The sequence below is a fragment of the Bufo gargarizans genome, chromosome 5 (assembly GCF_014858855.1).
Source record: "Bufo gargarizans isolate SCDJY-AF-19 chromosome 5, ASM1485885v1, whole genome shotgun sequence".
Classification (NCBI taxonomy): Eukaryota; Metazoa; Chordata; class Amphibia; order Anura; family Bufonidae; genus Bufo; species Bufo gargarizans.
Window position 1 is genome coordinate 205,939,455 of NC_058084.1, and position 18,363 is coordinate 205,957,817.

At 41.0% G+C, this 18,363-nt stretch overlaps 1 protein-coding gene and 1 pseudogene across 2 annotated transcripts in view; one reads left to right on the top strand and one right to left on the bottom strand.

Moving 5' to 3' along the window:
- The window catches only part of BMPER (BMP binding endothelial regulator), a 263,513-nt gene that overhangs the window by 161,259 nt on the left and 83,891 nt on the right, over positions 1-18,363 (top strand). For both annotated transcript variants that reach the window (XM_044293999.1, XM_044293998.1), the window contains exons 11-12: positions 7,223-7,268; positions 8,557-8,886. In XM_044293999.1, coding sequence (XP_044149934.1) covers positions 7,223-7,268; positions 8,557-8,886 — 376 coding nt within the window. The remainder of the gene's footprint in view (positions 1-7,222; positions 7,269-8,556; positions 8,887-18,363) is intronic.
- Positions 17,858-17,965, bottom strand: LOC122939727 (annotated as a pseudogene).

Genomic DNA, 18,363 nt, shown 5'->3' on the forward strand with positions numbered 1-18,363 from the left:
TTGTTAAAGGGATTCTGTCATGACATTTTAGGCCTATAACCTAAACAGCGGCGATTTCTAGTGGGAAGGCGGCGCTGGGCTCCAGGCGGAGATGGGTGCAGCCGGGCACCCTGTATAAAGCAATGAAGAAACATCCCCTTGGGCACCTTAGGTAGGTGAATGACAGGTTATAAAAACCAGTTTTAGGTGCTAATAGAGCCACAGGCACATTTAATAAGTAAAGTTTCGGATTCATGCTATTTGGATGGACCTGGCCATATGTTTAGGTTATAGGCCTAAAATGTCATGACAGAATCCCTTTAAAGTATTGCAATTCTCTGCAGTAGCGCAATCCTCTTAAGTACTCACTATCAAACTACCGTAGCAGACAGGCTGTCCGGCAGCGTAACGTCACTAACTCTGTTATGCACCTGCTCCGCCTGCTTCATTAATAAAGTGGGAGGAGCAGGCATGTGACGGAGTGAGTGACGTTACGCTGCCGGCTGGCTGGCCTGCCTGCTGCGGTAGTTTGATAGTGAATATTACAGAGGATTTTGCTACTGCAGAGAATTGTGATACTTTAACAAAGCTCCCATGACTGCACTTTACATATACAGATGGCTGTGAGCAGTGCCTGTTGTAAAAGAGTACAGTGACTGCATCGGGCCCCGCTGTGATTCCAACACCAGTTGCCGGCCTCCAGCCCCTCCTCCCTCCCCGCTGATACATCGCAGGCCGCGCTGTGCAGCATAGTGGCCGGTGATGTATCGGCGTCACCAGAGTAAAAATTGCAGCATTCGCTTTATAAGAGGCACTGCCATTTTCTCCCCACTTCGGTGGGGGGGGGGGAGTGTGTCTTATAAAGTGAAAAATACAGTAACTACACTGCTGAACGGCAAATAATATATCTTTTTGACAGTAATACACGCCAAAAAGGGCTGTAATTTTCTCACTTCACCACACAATGGCTAATAAGCCCTTTTTTCCCCACTAAAACAAGCCAAACATGCTTTAGAACATATAACTGCACCGCACAAGGGCAAATAAGACATAGAAATATTTCCTTGTAATAAACCCTGCTAATGGCTGTATTAAGCAGCACTTGCACCCCAATAACAAGAACGGTTTGCTGGAATTACAGAGCTGTATAATGGCAATTTGGATCCCCAGTCAGTGCAGCAAGGTGTAATATTGCCCAGGCTGTAACCTCCCCAACTGAACCCTGTTCTGCTTCAATACAATGGAATGATTCTTCCCTATCCTTTCCCGGAACTTCTATACAACAAAATAAAAGTTTTAAAGTCTTTCCTAGCACTGTCCCTAGCGCCTGCTGACGCCTCTTCCTGCACTAAGTACACTGGAAAATGGCAGAATCCAAGGTGGCTGAGGCTGTTTATAGGGCTGTGACATCACAGGGCTGGCTGCTGATTGGCTGCATGCATAGCATTGTGGGTGATCATTCGTTCCCAGAGTTCATTGCTCCATGTCCAAACTTGTCCAAACTTGTCCAAACACGTGCAGCAGCCATTTTAGTTAAAAATGCGATTCGTTATCATGAAGCGTGAGGAAATTCGGATTCTGTGCGAATCAAATTTTCCTGAAATTTGGAACGAATTCCACTTATATATGCATATGGGGACCTTCCACTTATTTATACGTATATGAGGACCTCCTGATGTCCGGGAGAGAAGGGTTGGATTTCAACATGCTCAATCCTTTTGTTCTCAAGGAGAGAAGCTCACAGATGTGTCTGGCAGCAGCTTTCTCTCCTCTTCCACTCTCAGCATATAGAACTTTCATGCTCTGCTTCTGAATCATGAGAGATAGTTGTCGGCCAAACTATCTCCTGTGTATGTATTAATATGACCTGCGAACTACAGGGTGTGCCATTTATATGGATACGCCTTAATAAAATGGGAATGGTTGGTGATATTAACTTCCTGTTTGTGGCACATTAGTATATGTGAGGGAGGAAACTTTTCAAGATGGGTGGTGAAGATACGAGATGTGCAGATGTGAAGATACATATGCTGTGAAGATATGAGATGTGCAGCACTTGAAACTGCGGATACTGGAAGCCTGTGCTAGCATTTCTCCTGCGGTGTTGATATCAGTGTGTGATGAGTGGGAGAAGAGGGTTGCATTGACAATCCAACACAATGGGCAGCACATTGAACACATTTTATAAGTGGTCAGAAACTTGTAAATAACTCATGAAAGAATAAAGTTACGTCAAAACCAAGCACACCATTGTGAAATTCCCAATAAGTTTGATGTGTCACATGACCCTCTTCCTATTGAAAAAACAAAAGTTGGATTAAAAATGGCTGACTTCAAAATGGCCACCATGGTCACCACCCATCTTGAAAATTCCCCCCCCCCCCCCTCACATATACTAATGTGCCACAAACAGGAAGTTAATATCACCAACCATTCCCATTTTATTAAGGTGTATCCATATAAATGGCCCACCCTGTATTCGTAGCATAGCTTAAAGGGGTTCTCTGTGATATACATACTGACAAACTATCCTCAGGATAGGTCAGCAATATGAAATAGCCAGGGGCCCAACTCCCGATAACCTGCTGATTAGCTGTTTGAGGAGGCCTCCTCATAGCTCACCAAGGACAGTGCCATACATTGTATAGCGGCTTTGCTTGGTACTGCAGCTCAGGGGCTGAGCTGTGCCTAGGCCATGTGACCAATGAACGTGACATCACATGTCCTAGGAAGAGGCCTAAGTGCTTATGGAGCACCGCAACATCTTTTACAGCTGATCAGTGGGGGTCTTGGGAGGATATGTCATCAATATGTAAATCTCAGAGAACCTCTTTAAGATATATTTAAAAGAGGACTTGCATATGTTCTTTATACTGTTATGGTGAACCCTTCAATTCATTTTCACTGGCTGAGTCTGAGGTAGTGTCGCGGCTGTGTCATGGTCTGGTGGTAGTGGACTGTGACACTTTTGCCATGCATGCTTGTTGCCGGTGGCAACGTGTAGTTTATAGCATGTTTACTCACTTAACCACATCATCTGATGCGCCGGAAGGTTGGCCATGTTCACACTGCAGGAACACCACATGTGTCAGTATCGTACCCTGACTGTTGGGAAACCCATGTGATGTCCATTACGGTATAAATCATCAGCGCCAATCTTCTGTATGTAACGTATTATCCTCTTTTGATTTATCTTGTGATATTTAATTTTAGTTGGACCCTATACCTTCTTTCTTTTCCCACACGACCCCTGATGAACCCAAGAGGGGGAAACGCATTGGGGCAGTAGGGAAACCCACCTTAGGGAAAATATAGGGCCAGCCAGGCTTAGGTATGCGGACGAGGAGACTCCACCTTTAGAGGTCACCCCCGGGCTGAGGATTTGGCAGGACCATTGCAGGGCATCTGTTTCCCTTTTACGGACTGTATTGCCATTCCCGTCCATATTATCACAGGCGGCCTCTATTGTAGCAGCAATATATTTAATTATTTAAAACCGTTTTTCGCACTTACCTTGTGAAGTTTGGAATAGGTGGCCTGCGATGTCAGGTCCTTTTAAGTAAATTAATAAAAGTAAGTTTTAAGGGGTCAATTGAATTTTTTGTTTTTTGTTTACTAACTTCCTCTTCAATGTTGTTGTCCCTTCCCATTCTGGTGGGTACAGGGTAAAAGTGTGAGCAAGGTGGAGCTGGGTGTGGGCTCTTATATTATTTGGGCTTGGAGCCTGAAGTTAGTTGTACTTCAGCTTCTTGTGGAGCTGGAGTTGTGCTGCCATCCTGGACCTTACCATCTGTCCGGTTTGAGGGCCACCTTGTTCGACATAGATTGTCATTCTTTATGCATCCTCCATGTTCTCTACCTTACCTGTGTTGATTTTTGGTGTGGGTTTATGTTGAGGGTGTTGTGTACGTACGTCTTGTTGTAGTTTCAGGTCTGGTCTTTTGGTGTTGTTCGTCCAGCATGTATGCAAGGCGTTTCCCTGTGTGTTGTGCCTCCAGGGGGGGTGCTCCTGGGTTCCTCGTGGGGGGAACCGCGTTGACCACCTGCCTGTGGAAGTAGGCTCCAGGATTTCCGTGACGGGGAACCACTAGTCTGTAGCAGTTGTTGTTTCTTGCAGTTGTTGTGACAGGTAAGTGCTGTTGTTCCAGTGTGTTTTGTTTGCGCTGGGTGCTTACCTGCCAATCTGGTTTATGCTACTGTCTGCTCCTTTCTTGTTGCTAGGCCTGCTGCAGACTCCAGTTTATCCGTTTCGTGGATGAACAGGTTGCCTCCTATCCCTGACATTATTACCAGGGATCTCTAGGGTTAGTAGGGCCTGAGGTTCCGGGTATGAGCCCTCCCACCATTAGGGTTCGCTCATACAGTTAAGAGGTTAAGGATAGGATTTAAGGATGTGTTAGAAGGGGACCTGCTCCCTTTATTCCTGTGTCCAGGCCTAGCTGCTTCCTCATTTTCCCACGTTTCCCCCCACTCCCTATCGTGACAGGTAATCAGTTATCTAAAAGGAAGTAATAAGGCGTGGTGTCCATCTTCTGGTCTCCAAGTAATTTTAACTGAAATTAATGCCTTGACTTTAGTCTTAGTTAAATTTTTTTGGCTTCAGTTCAAAATTTACAAACACAAAGGACAATAACTGCAAGAGATATCAGTATAGACATTTGGGAGACTTATAAAAAATGTCTGAAAGAAAAACTGTGTTAGAAACAAACACCATGTTGGTCATTTAGGAACAGATATATGCCAATTTTTGTGCCATATATCTCGTGCAGATTCTGTCGCACGCCATGTTGCGCCAGAATCTGCAGCTTCTTCCCCAGTAATGCCAGGTCTAAAAAAGGGGGCGTTTTGTACGCCTGGTTTAGGCGTAGAAAATGATCTAAATGTAAGATGTCAATGAAGCCGTCTTACATTTAGAATCAGTGGTGGATACGCTGAAGTTATGTAGAGCCCAGCACCTCTTCATAACTTCGGCAATCCTACGCCAGCGCAGGGGCTTATTAAGTCCAGCGTCTAAAACGGTGGTATTAATAAATGTACCCCATATACTTTTTAATCAGTTTTACATAAAGTTGCCCCAAAGCATTTTTTGTTTGTCTGATGCCTTTTGCCCTTTAAGTTTTGTTGTACTACACTCTGGAAGCAATCATGAGAACTCTTGACTTTATATAGTAAAGTATACTGTTACATACTTTGTTAACTATAAAGTGGATAAGTATGTATTTATAAATAATAATAAAAAAGATTTGTTCTATGTGCAGGTCAGAATGATTAAAATATAAGGGAAATAAAAAGGTAACTCATTTAATTAGATTCCATTGAGCTCAACATAGACGTGCAAGGATTTTTTTAGGTCCATAAATAGCAGATTTCCATTCTTACTATTGAGCTCAACTACTTCAGATTTACACTGGAAACCTTGTAAAAAGGCGCAGGCTGATTAGAAACATTCACATAAAAAGATGGAAAGCTATCACTTATCAGTCATTGACTATACTGTTAAAAAAAACGAGGGTGGGGTTCTATCATGATTCATGAATGACTGGCAGATTGCATCTCCGAGATTTCGAGAGGGCAAATATCAGGTTGGTTATAAATATAGTCAAGGTTTGTTGAATGTGTGGTGTAGAAAGCATTTCTTTCCATACACATCTGTACTTTATTACTATTCAAAAGATGCCTTTGTAACTTTAGTGCCAAATGAGGCACAAAAAAAAAATCCAGCTGTTTCTGTTACACAACCAAACAAAAACCTAATTAGTCTTGCCTGAAATATTTTCAGACATAAAACCGAAAGGCTCATAAAACAGAGAAGAATAAAACATGGTCTGATTAGAAAGAGTCTTAAGGGAAAAAAATTGGATTATATCACTTATCATTCTCCTAAGGGATTCCTTCCAGTGACTATTTGCAACACATGTAAAATATAATAGGCTACCTTATTCTTGAGATAAACACTGGAAGTTATGCCAGCGAACACAGTGTTCAATCAACCGGTGGTGTTGGTCATAGATTCCATCCTCACTTGAACTTATGGCATGGGTGCTGTTGGCAATTACTGCATTTATTGCTTCATAAATGGAATCTTCAAAGGCAATCTGACATTTAAACATTAAAGGGACATTATTGTCAAGTATTAACTTGGAAAATGATGAATTATTCGTGTATCTTTTACTACTGAAATGTGAGGACTCGATAATGACAGCTTGTAAAAAAAATTTCATAAATATTTCACCAGTGAATGCCAATATTTCAGAAACTAGTGCCAGCAAAAAGTAGTGGGGTTGGTCACAGAGCCAAAAATGCTGTACATGTTATATAAATGTATTGGTAGCCTAAAAGTAAGGCTAAGACAACTTAGGCCATATGCACGATCCATCTTAATCTCTTCCCTCAACAGAAGCAAATATTCACATCCTAAAAGACTGCACTTGCTTTCCAGATGTAGCATTGGAGTTCAGTTGCTGGGTCTGATGGCTTTATATGAAGAGCATGTGACCCAAAAAAGGCCCCTATCATATACAAAGTGATGTCACTAATAACAGGAATAACGAACACAACAATGTAATATGACGTAGACACTGGGAAGTCATATGAAAGGGCTTTATTGCCACTGTATTGGCACACAGTGATGTCACAGAACATTTTTATGGCGATGTTTAAAAAATGGCGGAACTACTACTTAATATAGTAATATCACAGAGATAAAAAAGGATAAAACTAAAAGATAATGACAGTAATGTCACTGTACAGAAATAGCAAACAGTAATGTCACCAAACAGAAAATAAACATTGGCTTTCCCTTATGTGACAGAGTGACCATGGGCGGCCCCATAATAAACTATGTATTCAAATGAAAAGAGAAATTGATTTGCAACCGTAAGAATGGAGGGCCTGAGAGGATGCAGATGCTAACATATTTAAAGATTTGTTTTGGAAATGTCAAGCCTTTCCAACTATGATGAAAATGTGTTTTATAAATGCTGAAGGCTTGTCCTAATGGCATTCTAACTATGCTCCATATGTGTTTTACATTGGTGTATCTCATAGTATCTCTGATAGCTTTAAAGGCTGTGCAACAATATTTCAATTTTATTTAATTTTTCTTCAATGTCATTTTAAGAGAAAATGTGAAAAATTTGGTGATCGATACAAGTTATATATTCATGTATAAATATGTCCTGGTTGAAATTGTTCTTTTTATCATTCATATATTTATTTCACTCGACTGATCTCTGTTTTACAGGGGAAAATACTCAATAGAAAGGGATGTTGCCCAATTTGCACTGAAAGTGAGTAAGTTCAATTTTAATTTTCCATTATTTTGTAATTATGCAAACATGGTAACTAATATCAATATCAGTCGAACATATGGCTTCTATGCCCGTGTTGCAGACGGCAAACAGCAGATCCACAATACACGGGCACTGGCTGTGTGAACTCCATGCTAGGGTGCGGACCCATTGACTTGAATGGGTCTGCAATTCGCAACATATGTCAAAAGATAGGTCATCTCCTATCTTTTGTAGTATTGAGGCATGGGCCATAAGGGCTTCCGAGTGTTTTGGTGGGCTTCCGATCAGTGCCCCCACACCAGAAAGTGGCCTTCATGGCCCTTTTGGCTTAGATACCTGGAGCTTGCAAACCCAATCCCTCACTTGGTCCTTAAACGTATGGAAAGGCAAGACAGTTTCACTGATCTCAGCAGCGTTCCCAAAGTTACTAATTAGATATTGTTGGCTACATTCACACTTCTTATTTACTTTATTTTAGGTGCATATTCCTTGAAAATCTCAAGATGTACGCACAGAACATAGAGCCGCAGGTTATTGAACTGTTTGGCATGCTGTTGCGTAAATCATCCATAGGCTGCCATTGTAGAAAAAAAATAATCTGTAGTATTCTTTTGTTTTTGTGGTACCCGACTGTGTAAAACATCACAGCAAGTTATCTTTTCCTATAGAAAAAATGTATATAAGCAGGACACAAGAAGACCTGTTTGGCTTTTGCAAAAAAGCATTATGCACCAAGCATAGTGTGAACATAGCTTTATTTCTGGAGCCATAACGCTCTCCCCAAAGACTGTTATTTGGGGATGGGAGGGGAGGTCAGTAAAGATTACTGCATGGAGTATCAACCAACTGTAAACCAGTATAGATTGTAGGCCCTCTAGGCTGCACTCCCTTAAAAGTGTTATAAATGTATGTTTGGTCGTCTGATGACTAAGAACCCCACTAGAATGAGGATTCTGAGCCCTGTTCCAGAGGCTCCTAAATGGATCAGTGGATAATGTGTTCCACTCCATTCAGTCTGTGGGACTGATAGCCAAGTGCTGTTCTCGGGTATCTCTGTCAGTCCAATAGACTTTGTTTGTCGTGGATAACTCCTTTAAGTTGACCACAGATGATACAATTTGCCTTGATCTGATTAAAGAGGCTAAAGTCATTCCAATATTAGAAATATTATTCTTATCTGATAGGATATAATTATATGATATAATTAACAGGTACCATTATTTATACAGCCACCTATGCTTGCATATAAAGAGTGTGCATTAATGATGATTTACTTGTAATGCAGAACCTGGAGTATGTACTGTATTTGGAGATCCCCACTACAATACATTTGATGGGAGAACATTCAACTTTCAAGGGACTTGTCAGTATGTCTTGACCAGGGACTGCTCATCTTCTACCTCATCTTTTGAAGTGCTAGTAAAAAATGATGCTCGCCGGACACATTCTTTCTCATGGACAAAGACAGTGGATCTGGTAATGGGAGGAAGCACCATTAGTCTTCATCAGCACCTCACAGTAAAGTGGAATGGAACTCGGATTTCACTTCCATATGAAACACCTCAATTTCATATTGACCTTGATGGCTACCTTCTAAAAGTGACAACCAAAGCAGGTATTAATTAATGGCCACCTTTCTTATTAACTGAATTATAATTAACTGATTTAAAACTTTATATACGAGACAGTTATATAAATGACCATACCCAAGTTACAAGGTGTTGCCAAGTATCAAGACGACATGGTACACCGTATATAAATTTCCAATAGTTCAGACCTTAGAACCAGGTAATAATTAAGGCAGAAGTCTAAGCAGAACGATTTTTGTGAATATGCGTTCAGATACTAACATTTGTTCCAAATAATAGCCCCATGCAAATCTAGTTCTAGATAGCAATCAGACCACATTGTATTAGTACATAGTGCAACTAATTTTGGGCTACACTAATTTTCATCTCTTTAGCCATATTTGGCACATTAATCAGTTTCTGGTAGGTCATTTAGGATCTTTCTCTGGGCATTCATAGAAACAGAAACACACTGGTATGCTGTCTTATATCTACACCATGCTTTACATTACAACTTTGATATTTCAGATTGGCAGCTGCCTGTAAATTAATACAACTGATTTCTATTAGCTAGTGTAGATGGGTCATCAGCTAAAACCAACTGAACCACTAAAGCAAATGATTATCAGGTTCGGGCTGCTTATACTGAGGCACAAAATCCTCAAAAATGTGGAATCTGGTGTTTTGCTCTTAAAATAATCTTTCTGCCTTGCTGAGAAACTGGCAGTTCTAAGAAGCAAATGGGGCAGCTACTATGAATGTTTGGACTGAACTCATTTTTGTTGGATAGTATATTGGACACGGGAACAAATAACGTTAAGAACATCTGGTATATTTCCTGGATCAGCTCACCAGTGAATAGACAGGTCCACAGAATCCTAGAAGATGTGTTAAGGGCTTAAACCTGTTTTGACAAAACTGATTTGGGACAGTAATATCCTGGTTGTAGATAAACACCGGTCGAATACTGAGAAATTTCTTATTAACATGTGTCAAACACGCAGTGAAAGTCCCGGTGAGATTTGGTCTGCATAGTGCATTACTGTTCTAGGCAAACATTATTAACGGTAAATGAATTAAACAGCATGTAAAATTAATAGGGCAATTTTTTCATGTAATCCGATCATTTCAAAGTCACATGGAACAATTATATAGTATTCTGGTAGTATAGAAAATATAGAATTACAGAAAAGTTACAGTTCCTTGTTTGCTGTTGTGTAGCCATGGAGACTTCATACCTTCTTTAGGCTGCTGGTGCTCTTACCTTATAACCCATATTTGTGTAAAAGTGGAAATATGTAAATGTTCTCCTTGCTGGTACTGTAAATCAAGAACTGAGCAAATCGATGGCTGGTTATACACAAACCTATGGACAACAATGTAGATTCAATCCTATATATCGATCGATTCTATCTTTCGATCTACTCTATCAATCAATCTGATTTATAAATAGAGGCACACTGAGTCTTTTTTGTTACAGATCCAGGGGAAAAAATACTTGTTGCATGCAGTGCTATATGTCATATCATAGAGGTAAGCCTTATAGGAGAAAACACAGTGCCTCATAGGCACTATCTGGCGGTATATGGCATTCTCATGAGTGTGATAAGTGCCCGCAGGCACTCTGTAAAGTCCATGCATGCAATATTGCCATGTGCTCCCACACTTGTTTTTCATCGCCACGAAAAAAGTCATGGAACCATTTTTCTCCTTACCACATTGGTTTTTCATAGTATTTTTTTTAAAACAAATGCATGGTGAAAAAACCACTATTGCTTCAACATGGCTTTTTTTTTTATTTCAGAAAAATGCCATTGGCACAGAAAATAGCACCAAGTTTGTGGGAAAAAAATGTCAGTAGGCCTAATTTAGCCTCCTAGTGTGTGTACTGGCAGATCTGCCAAATGTTTTCATTTTTCTTATAAAGAAATCTCAGACAGCCAACAATTTTTCAGACTAATTGAAAAACCATAATGAATGATAGAGATCAGGAGTGATATATGTCTGTAGGGCAAAATAAAGATATTAACACACATGCTTCATGCACTATGACCTGTGACATGATAATTATATTTCACATTAACCTGCACAAATTCATCTAACTCCAAATAAAATGATGGAGAAATCTTTTTTACAGTCTTCTATTTTTACAGACTGTCTAGGAACGTTGGCAACCCTGGATCTCATATAGTAATGTATTAATGCCCACCTAAACTTATTTGACATTCTTTAGCCTGGGAAAAATGACAACTCTTGTGGAATCAATAATAGTTCTGATGATGGTTGTCAACTACCTTTCCCAGGAACATATAAGAAAATTATTTAGACCACTTGACAAAAATTTAGGCAGTTGTCACTTGTATAGGAGAATCATTTTGGAGTCCGTCACAGATTTTGTGTCATTTGGCTGAAACATGGCACAGCAGCAGTGCTATTTGTCCAGTAAAGCCACAATCCTTCAGTTGTATTGAGACACGTCTGGTGACTTGTGACTTTCCTTCTAGCCCATTTATTATTTTCAAGATATCAAGATCTTTCAACCTAGCCTGTGTGCATCCTTCCCTGATGACATGTCTTGTTTGCTACTTTTGTTGACATATATTTGTGACCTGCCATAAGGCTATTAGCCCCTTTTACCCAGGGCCAGTTTTTGCCCTCCTGCCCAGGCCATTTTTTGCAACTCTGACATGTGTCACTTTATGTGGTAATAACTTTGGAACGCTTTTATTTATCCAAGCCATTCTGAGATTGTTTTCTTAACACATTGTAATTCATGTCAAGTCATATTTGAGTCAATATATATTTATTCATGAAAAAATCAAAAATTTACCCAAAATTTTGAAAAAGTCTAAATTTTCTAAATTTCTATTTCTCTGCTTTCAAAACAGAAATCGATACCTCATAAAATATTTATTACTTAACATTCCCCATATGTCTGCTTTATGTTGGCATAATTTTGTAAATGTAATTTTCTTTTTTTAGGATGTTAGAAGGCTTAGAATTTTAGAAGCAATTCTTAAAAAAATTTGGGCAGATTTTCCATTTTAATAAATTTTTTCCTGTAACACATCAAGGGTTAACAGTCAAGCAAAACTCAATATCTATTACCCTGATTCTGCAGTTTACAGAAACACCCCACATGTGGTGGTAAACTCCTGTTCCCGAGAATTGCCTGCTCATCAGAAGAAGTGAGAACTGCATTTACATGCTGCAATCATGAGCAATCGATGCTGCAATAACGTATCCTCATAGAGATTTATTATTTCTAAGCTGCAGATGTCTGTTTACATAGCACAGTCTGCTGGCCATAAATGATGATTTTGGTGTCCTCATCAACAATGCTTTCACCCGAGGAACGAGCATTTGAGCAGCTCTGTTAAGCCTCATTCACACGTCCGAGTCCGTGCTCAAATCCGCAAGCAGGTGGTCAGTGATGCATCCATGAAGGATCCGTGTGTCCGTTTTTTGCTGTCCGTGTTGCATCCATGTTTTGCTGACACTGAATAGCTGAAAAATAATTTTCCAAGCATTTCTTCTTAATGATCCGTGAAACACGGATGGAACACTGATTGCATTGGTGTTGCATCCCTAGTTTTCACGGACTCATAGACTATAATGGGCATGATGGATCAGTGACCACAGACAAAATAGGGCATGCATCCGTGCTAAAAACACTGACCCACGGACCATGCTAAAACACTGATGTCTGAATACACATATTAAAATGAATGGTGACTAGTGTTGGGCGAGCATGCTCGGCCGAACACCATTTTGATTTGAGAATTGTGATGCTCGGTATATCGTGGTGTTCGGCCGAAGACGGTGTGTGCTCGAGCGCGATGCTAGAGTCTCCTAGCAGACAATAAACGTGCGGGGAAGTAATGGCACTCACTGTAATGCCGTAGCCATGTTGGTTACTGGCATTAAAGTGATTTGCTGGCCGTAACGCGTCATCGGCTCAGTCTTAGTCAGGGAGAGCTGCAGCAGAAGGGACAAATAGTGTAGGGACAGGAATATTTATATTTATTCAGGCAGGGTTTACTGTTGAAAGGTGTTTCTGTCCTTTTAAGGACTATTGTTTTATCTGGCTACAATATATATTATTAGCGCAACCTGCGCTAAATTGCGTGCAATTGTTTGGCCGAGGGTAGTACCCATAGCAGGTTTATTCTATCTGTTCAGCGTGGATGGGCCGAAGAGGAGGAAGAGGATGAGGAAATTGAGAGTCATCCTCCTGATGAGGACAGTGAAGTCTTGTCTGTTGGGACTCTGGCACACATGGCTGACTTTATGTTATGCTTCTTGAGGGTCACCAGCAGGCCATCAATCATAATTTTTCAAGGGTGTGTATGATGCCCTCCTTTATATGTAATAAAGGGTGTATTGGAGTGCGGGTTCCTTGTAATTTTTGGCAGCCCTTTCACTTAGTGCATAGGCTTTATGAGTGTAAAAGTCCCACTACCTGAACAATTGTACCACAATGTGAATGAGGCCCTCCTTTATGTGATATACAGGTTATATCGGAGTAGGGTTGTTGCGATACCCAAATTTTGATTCAATTTCGATACCATAAAAAGTATTGCAATACTCGATACCATTCGATACCACGCAAAAAAAAACCAAAAAACCGCAAGAAAAGCCACGTGCATTCCGCATTTAAAAAAATGGCGAATCACGCAGTTTTAATTTATTTATTTTTTTCTGTTCCGGCGTTCACCGCATAGGAGATTTTTTAAATATTTTAATAGTTTGGACTTTTGGGATGTGGCGATATGTAATATGTTTATTTATTTATTGTATATATATTTTATATGTAAAATTGGGAAAGGGGGTGATTTATACTTAATATATATATTTTTTTTAACTAATAGAGGTCTATTAGGGTGAATAGGATCTCACACTCTCCTTGCTGCCCTGTGCATAGTACACACAGCAGCAGGGAGCTTACCATGTTAGCCAAGGCTTCAGTAGCGTCCTGGCTGCCATGGTAACCGATCGGAGCCCCAGGATTACACTACAGGGGCTCCGATCAGAAGCTGCCGCTGCCACCAATGAAAAGGGGAGGGGCCACTGTGGCCACTGCCACCAATGATTTTAATACTAGGAGGGTTGAGGGGGGGGCGCACTGCGCCACCAATGTTTTTAATACTGGGGAGGTGAGGGCGGGCACACTGCGCCACCAATGATAATTAGCCTTTTATACAGGAGGCGGGTGCCAGCAGCAGATCAGTGGCAGTTAACCCCTCAGGTGCCGCACCTGAGAGGTTAACTGCCGCTGATCGCAGCTCCCTGCGGGTGCCGGCAGCTATGTAATTCTGCTGCCGGCACCCGCCTCCTGTATTAAAGGTTAAAGAAGACCTTTCATGGGTCCAAACATTGTAAGCTAACTATCAGGATATGTAGAATGGCGCCCAGGGATCTCACTGAACTTACTATTATTCCTGGGTGCCGCTCCGTTTGCCCACTGTGGTCCCCGATAGGTATATTCTCCAGCTCTGTATGCTAATTGCTTGCATCGGAGCAATGGGGAGGAGACTGCCCTTTTTCTCAATGGGCATTCCTTCTCTCTGGCTGTAGCGCTGTCCAATCACAGAGCGTCTCAGCCAGGGAGATGGTGAGTTGTTTTTTTTTCTCCCTTTCGCAGTGACACTCTGCGCTTTGATTGGACAGCGCTACAGCCAGGGAGAAGGAACTCCCATTGAGAAAAAGAGCAGTCTCCTCCCCATTGTCCGATGCTAGCAATTAGCATACAGAGCTGGAGAATATACCGGGGGCCACAGCGGGCGAACGGAGCGGCGCCCAGGAATAATAATAAGTGCAATAAGAACCCTGGGCGCTGCTGTACATATCCTGATAGTTAGTTTACAATGTTTGGACCCATGATAGGTCCTCTACTATCATTGGTGGCGCAGTGCGCCCGCCCCTCCTCCTCCCCTCTGTCTTCTTATTGGCAGCAGTGGCGTCACAGGGGGAGGGAGAGAGTGACTTTTTCTCCCCTGTGCTGCTGAGGGAACATGAGCACACTGACAGCAGTGCGCTCCATGTTCTGTGATGCTAGGCTGTGCAGTAGGGCAGCCTAATATCGATAAATGTCAAACCCTGGTGTCGTAATGATTGGGTATTAATATTTCGATACCCGCAACAACCCTATATCGGAGTGCCTCTTCCTTGTAATTTTTGACAGCACTTGCACTTTATATACAAGTAAATATACAGGAAAGAATATTTCCTAACAATTTTTCCTCAAAAATCTATTTTATCTTTGGTTTTGTGCGTATTATCGTCAGTCTGTAAAAGTGACGTACTACTCGAACAACATTGTTCCCAGCAGCGACCTGGGAGTCCACGATGCATCCAGACATCCTCCCCATGCTGTTCCCAAACCATTTCAGTGGTGTTTCCATCAATTTCTGACATTTTCCTATGAACCAGGCACCCTCCCCTCTTCAGAGCAGGGGGTGCCGGGTTTAATGCTCGGGTTCTCCCATTTACTTATTACAAAGCACCCGAGCATCCCAAAGTGTTCTACTCGAGCACCAGCGCACCCAAGCACTTTGGTGCTCGATCAACACTAATGGGGACGTGTGCTGTCCGTGGAGAACACATACAGCACACGTCCATGAAACACTGATGTGTAAATGAGGCTTTAGGAGTCCTGTCACAAATACTGTGCAACATACAGTGCTATTTTCTCCAGTAAAACCCACAGACACCATGAGCGAATTTGACGGTCCCCATTATAAGTCATAGGGGTCCATTGAGTCCCAGTGGTTTCCATCATGTGAAGGATCCATCACATCATTGTGGCTTTTAAACGAAGGCTACAAAACAGATGCAAAGAGAGCCTAAGCCTTACCATGTAAAAGTCGTAAGGTTACATATGCAAAATGTTTTCAGAAATGTAGACGTACAGAGCGCTGAGGTTGCCAGAAAAGGATTCCTTTTATTGTGTCCAACTACTGTGAACGTCAGGAAGGAAGCAGATATTTGACTTTGATATTTGTAGTGTGAATAACAGAACCGGTGATTACGATGTCACATAATTCTCATGCATTTTGTATGAGCCTTAAGCACTTATCCAGAAATATGTGATAATTTCACACAGTGCTGAAATAATTTGAAACTGATATTCCTTGTGAAAACAGGACAGAAATTGTCAGTCAGAAATGATACATTATTAAGTATGAAAAGTGCAAAAGAATTCTTATTGATCCTTTTATTATGAAAAACATTCCAGTTCTTTTGCACACAAATAACTACAGGTCCTAATAAAATTAATTTCTGAGTACAGCAGCTACAAATACAACTGAAATGCACACATATTTTTATTAAAATAACAGAAAAAATAATGCTAACGTTAGCTTAGCTTTTCCCCAGTGATTTAGGGAACTTGAATAGGGATGGCCCTCTTTACTTGCTCTTTAACATTAACAAAGGGGTGAGGGGAAAAAACAGACCAAGGGCTCTTGACCCCAAATGGAGGAGCATGTTATACTATACAGGTGAAACTCGAAAAATTAGAATATTCAGCAAAAGTCCAATTATTTCAGTAATGCAAATTAAAAGGAATTGCATTAATGCAGCTTAAAATTTGAATTTTGTGAAAACGTTCAATATTCTAGGCTCAAAATGTCACACTCTAGTCAGCTAATTAATCCATACCCCCTGAGCAAAGGGTACCTCCAAATTGTGACTTTGGGGTTTCATAAGCTGTAAGCCATAATCATCCAAATTATAACAAATAAATGCTTGAAATATGTTTGGGATCGGAGCTTGTATTTATAATGAAGTAATAATTTAATATATTGTGTGAGCAAGATGTTTCACAAAATGCTTGGATTATAACAGTCTAATAATAGCATAATAATCTCATAATATCTAATTAAATCTTAGATTTGCATAGTTAAGCCATAGTGACTGGTACAGTAAAAATATACATAGCTGGAATAGGCATTGTATCTATAATATGCATTAGGGCCAAAATGGAACTGAAACATTCAATTTTATAGAGCTAAGTTTCTATTCCAAATTTGCAGTAGGGAGGAGATTATTCTTTCAAATTCCCATCATTCAAGTACTTAAAATCAAAACAAAGAAGTTTGATCCTCTTTATTGGTGTTCACAATGTCAGTTAGGATTCCTTTTAACTAGTGTACCTTGTAAATGCTATGGACACCTTTAACAAGGAAACATTAGTTTTACAGTTACTGTTTAGAGTTTAAAAAGTTTCACCAAGTATCAGTTTTCAATCTCCATTTCTTCATTCATTTTCAGACCCATTGTTATTCAACTTGCAACCTGCTCCTAGTCGCATTGTCCTCGCCAGTAATATATGATAGATATGGGTTTTGTGTGTACAGGATTTATTTTTATTTTTATGAAAGCCCATTTTTATGAAGTACATGCTTTCTTCACCCCGTGCAACAAAATTGTACAGCGCGACACACAAGAACGTGCATTAGGTTGCGGTCTATCGCAGGCCCACTCCATAAGAGAACGGCCCCCCACAAACCATTCTCTATCCCTCCGGGCCTATGGCTCCTGCAAGGGACAGGGACAAATGGCAAGCCTAAGCCGAGGGTATGCCCGTCTATGCTCCCGGCTTTCACCTCGGCTGCCACCCAGAGCATCAGCCAAGAGCTTCAACAAACGTGTAAAAGTGCACACAGTGAACACAAAAAATAAATAAAGTGAATGTTTGTCATTACGGCCCGGACATTCGACCGGAATTATAAAAATTCCTCATATTTTCAGGGCCGAAGCCGAGCGAATAGAAGTGTGTGCTAAAATGTGAGAAAGAAAAGGCTTGTGCAAATGTGCCATCACTCTATGGGCCAGGGAGGATCCCAGTGAGTTCAGGCACCCCAGGGTCACAGCTCCTGGGGCACTATGCACTTTGGGCTTTCAACACAACCCAGCCTCATGGCTTCGATCCGTGGTTTCTATGTCCCGCTCAACATTTATGGGTTGGTTTACCACTCCTCCTCATAGATGGAGTACAGTGCAGCTGCACTGAAGGAGAGGTACTACACAGTGGTTCTCTGCTCTACATCCCGGGAGTAAACTCTACTGGACAGATAAGAACAGATACTACACTTGATCTTAGCCAAAAGGCAGAGAAGCGAGTGTGTACAGGATGCTGCTGTCTTCCCTAGCTCTTATGTAGCTCTAGCTCTTATGTATTAGCCCAACTTCATTCCTGAACTAATTTTCCCTTCTGTAGTCCCCAGTCTCTTCTACCTTGTGCTGGAAAACTCTCTAATAGAGAGAAATCCCCTACTTGGGCTTTCTCCTGTTAGATTACTTAAAGAGGACATGTAGCCTCTCATGACATGTCTGTTTAGCAACTATTTGCATTCCCCTTGAAATAACAATCTTGGAGCATCTATTCTTAGGACTGTATGTGGTACCTTTCCTTAAGTATTCCTGCTAGAAATGATAAATGTTTACAGTGAAGGTTTAGATGTGTGTATTATCAGTTGGGGGGGGGGGGGGGTCCCTGCACAGTCTAAAACTATTGAATC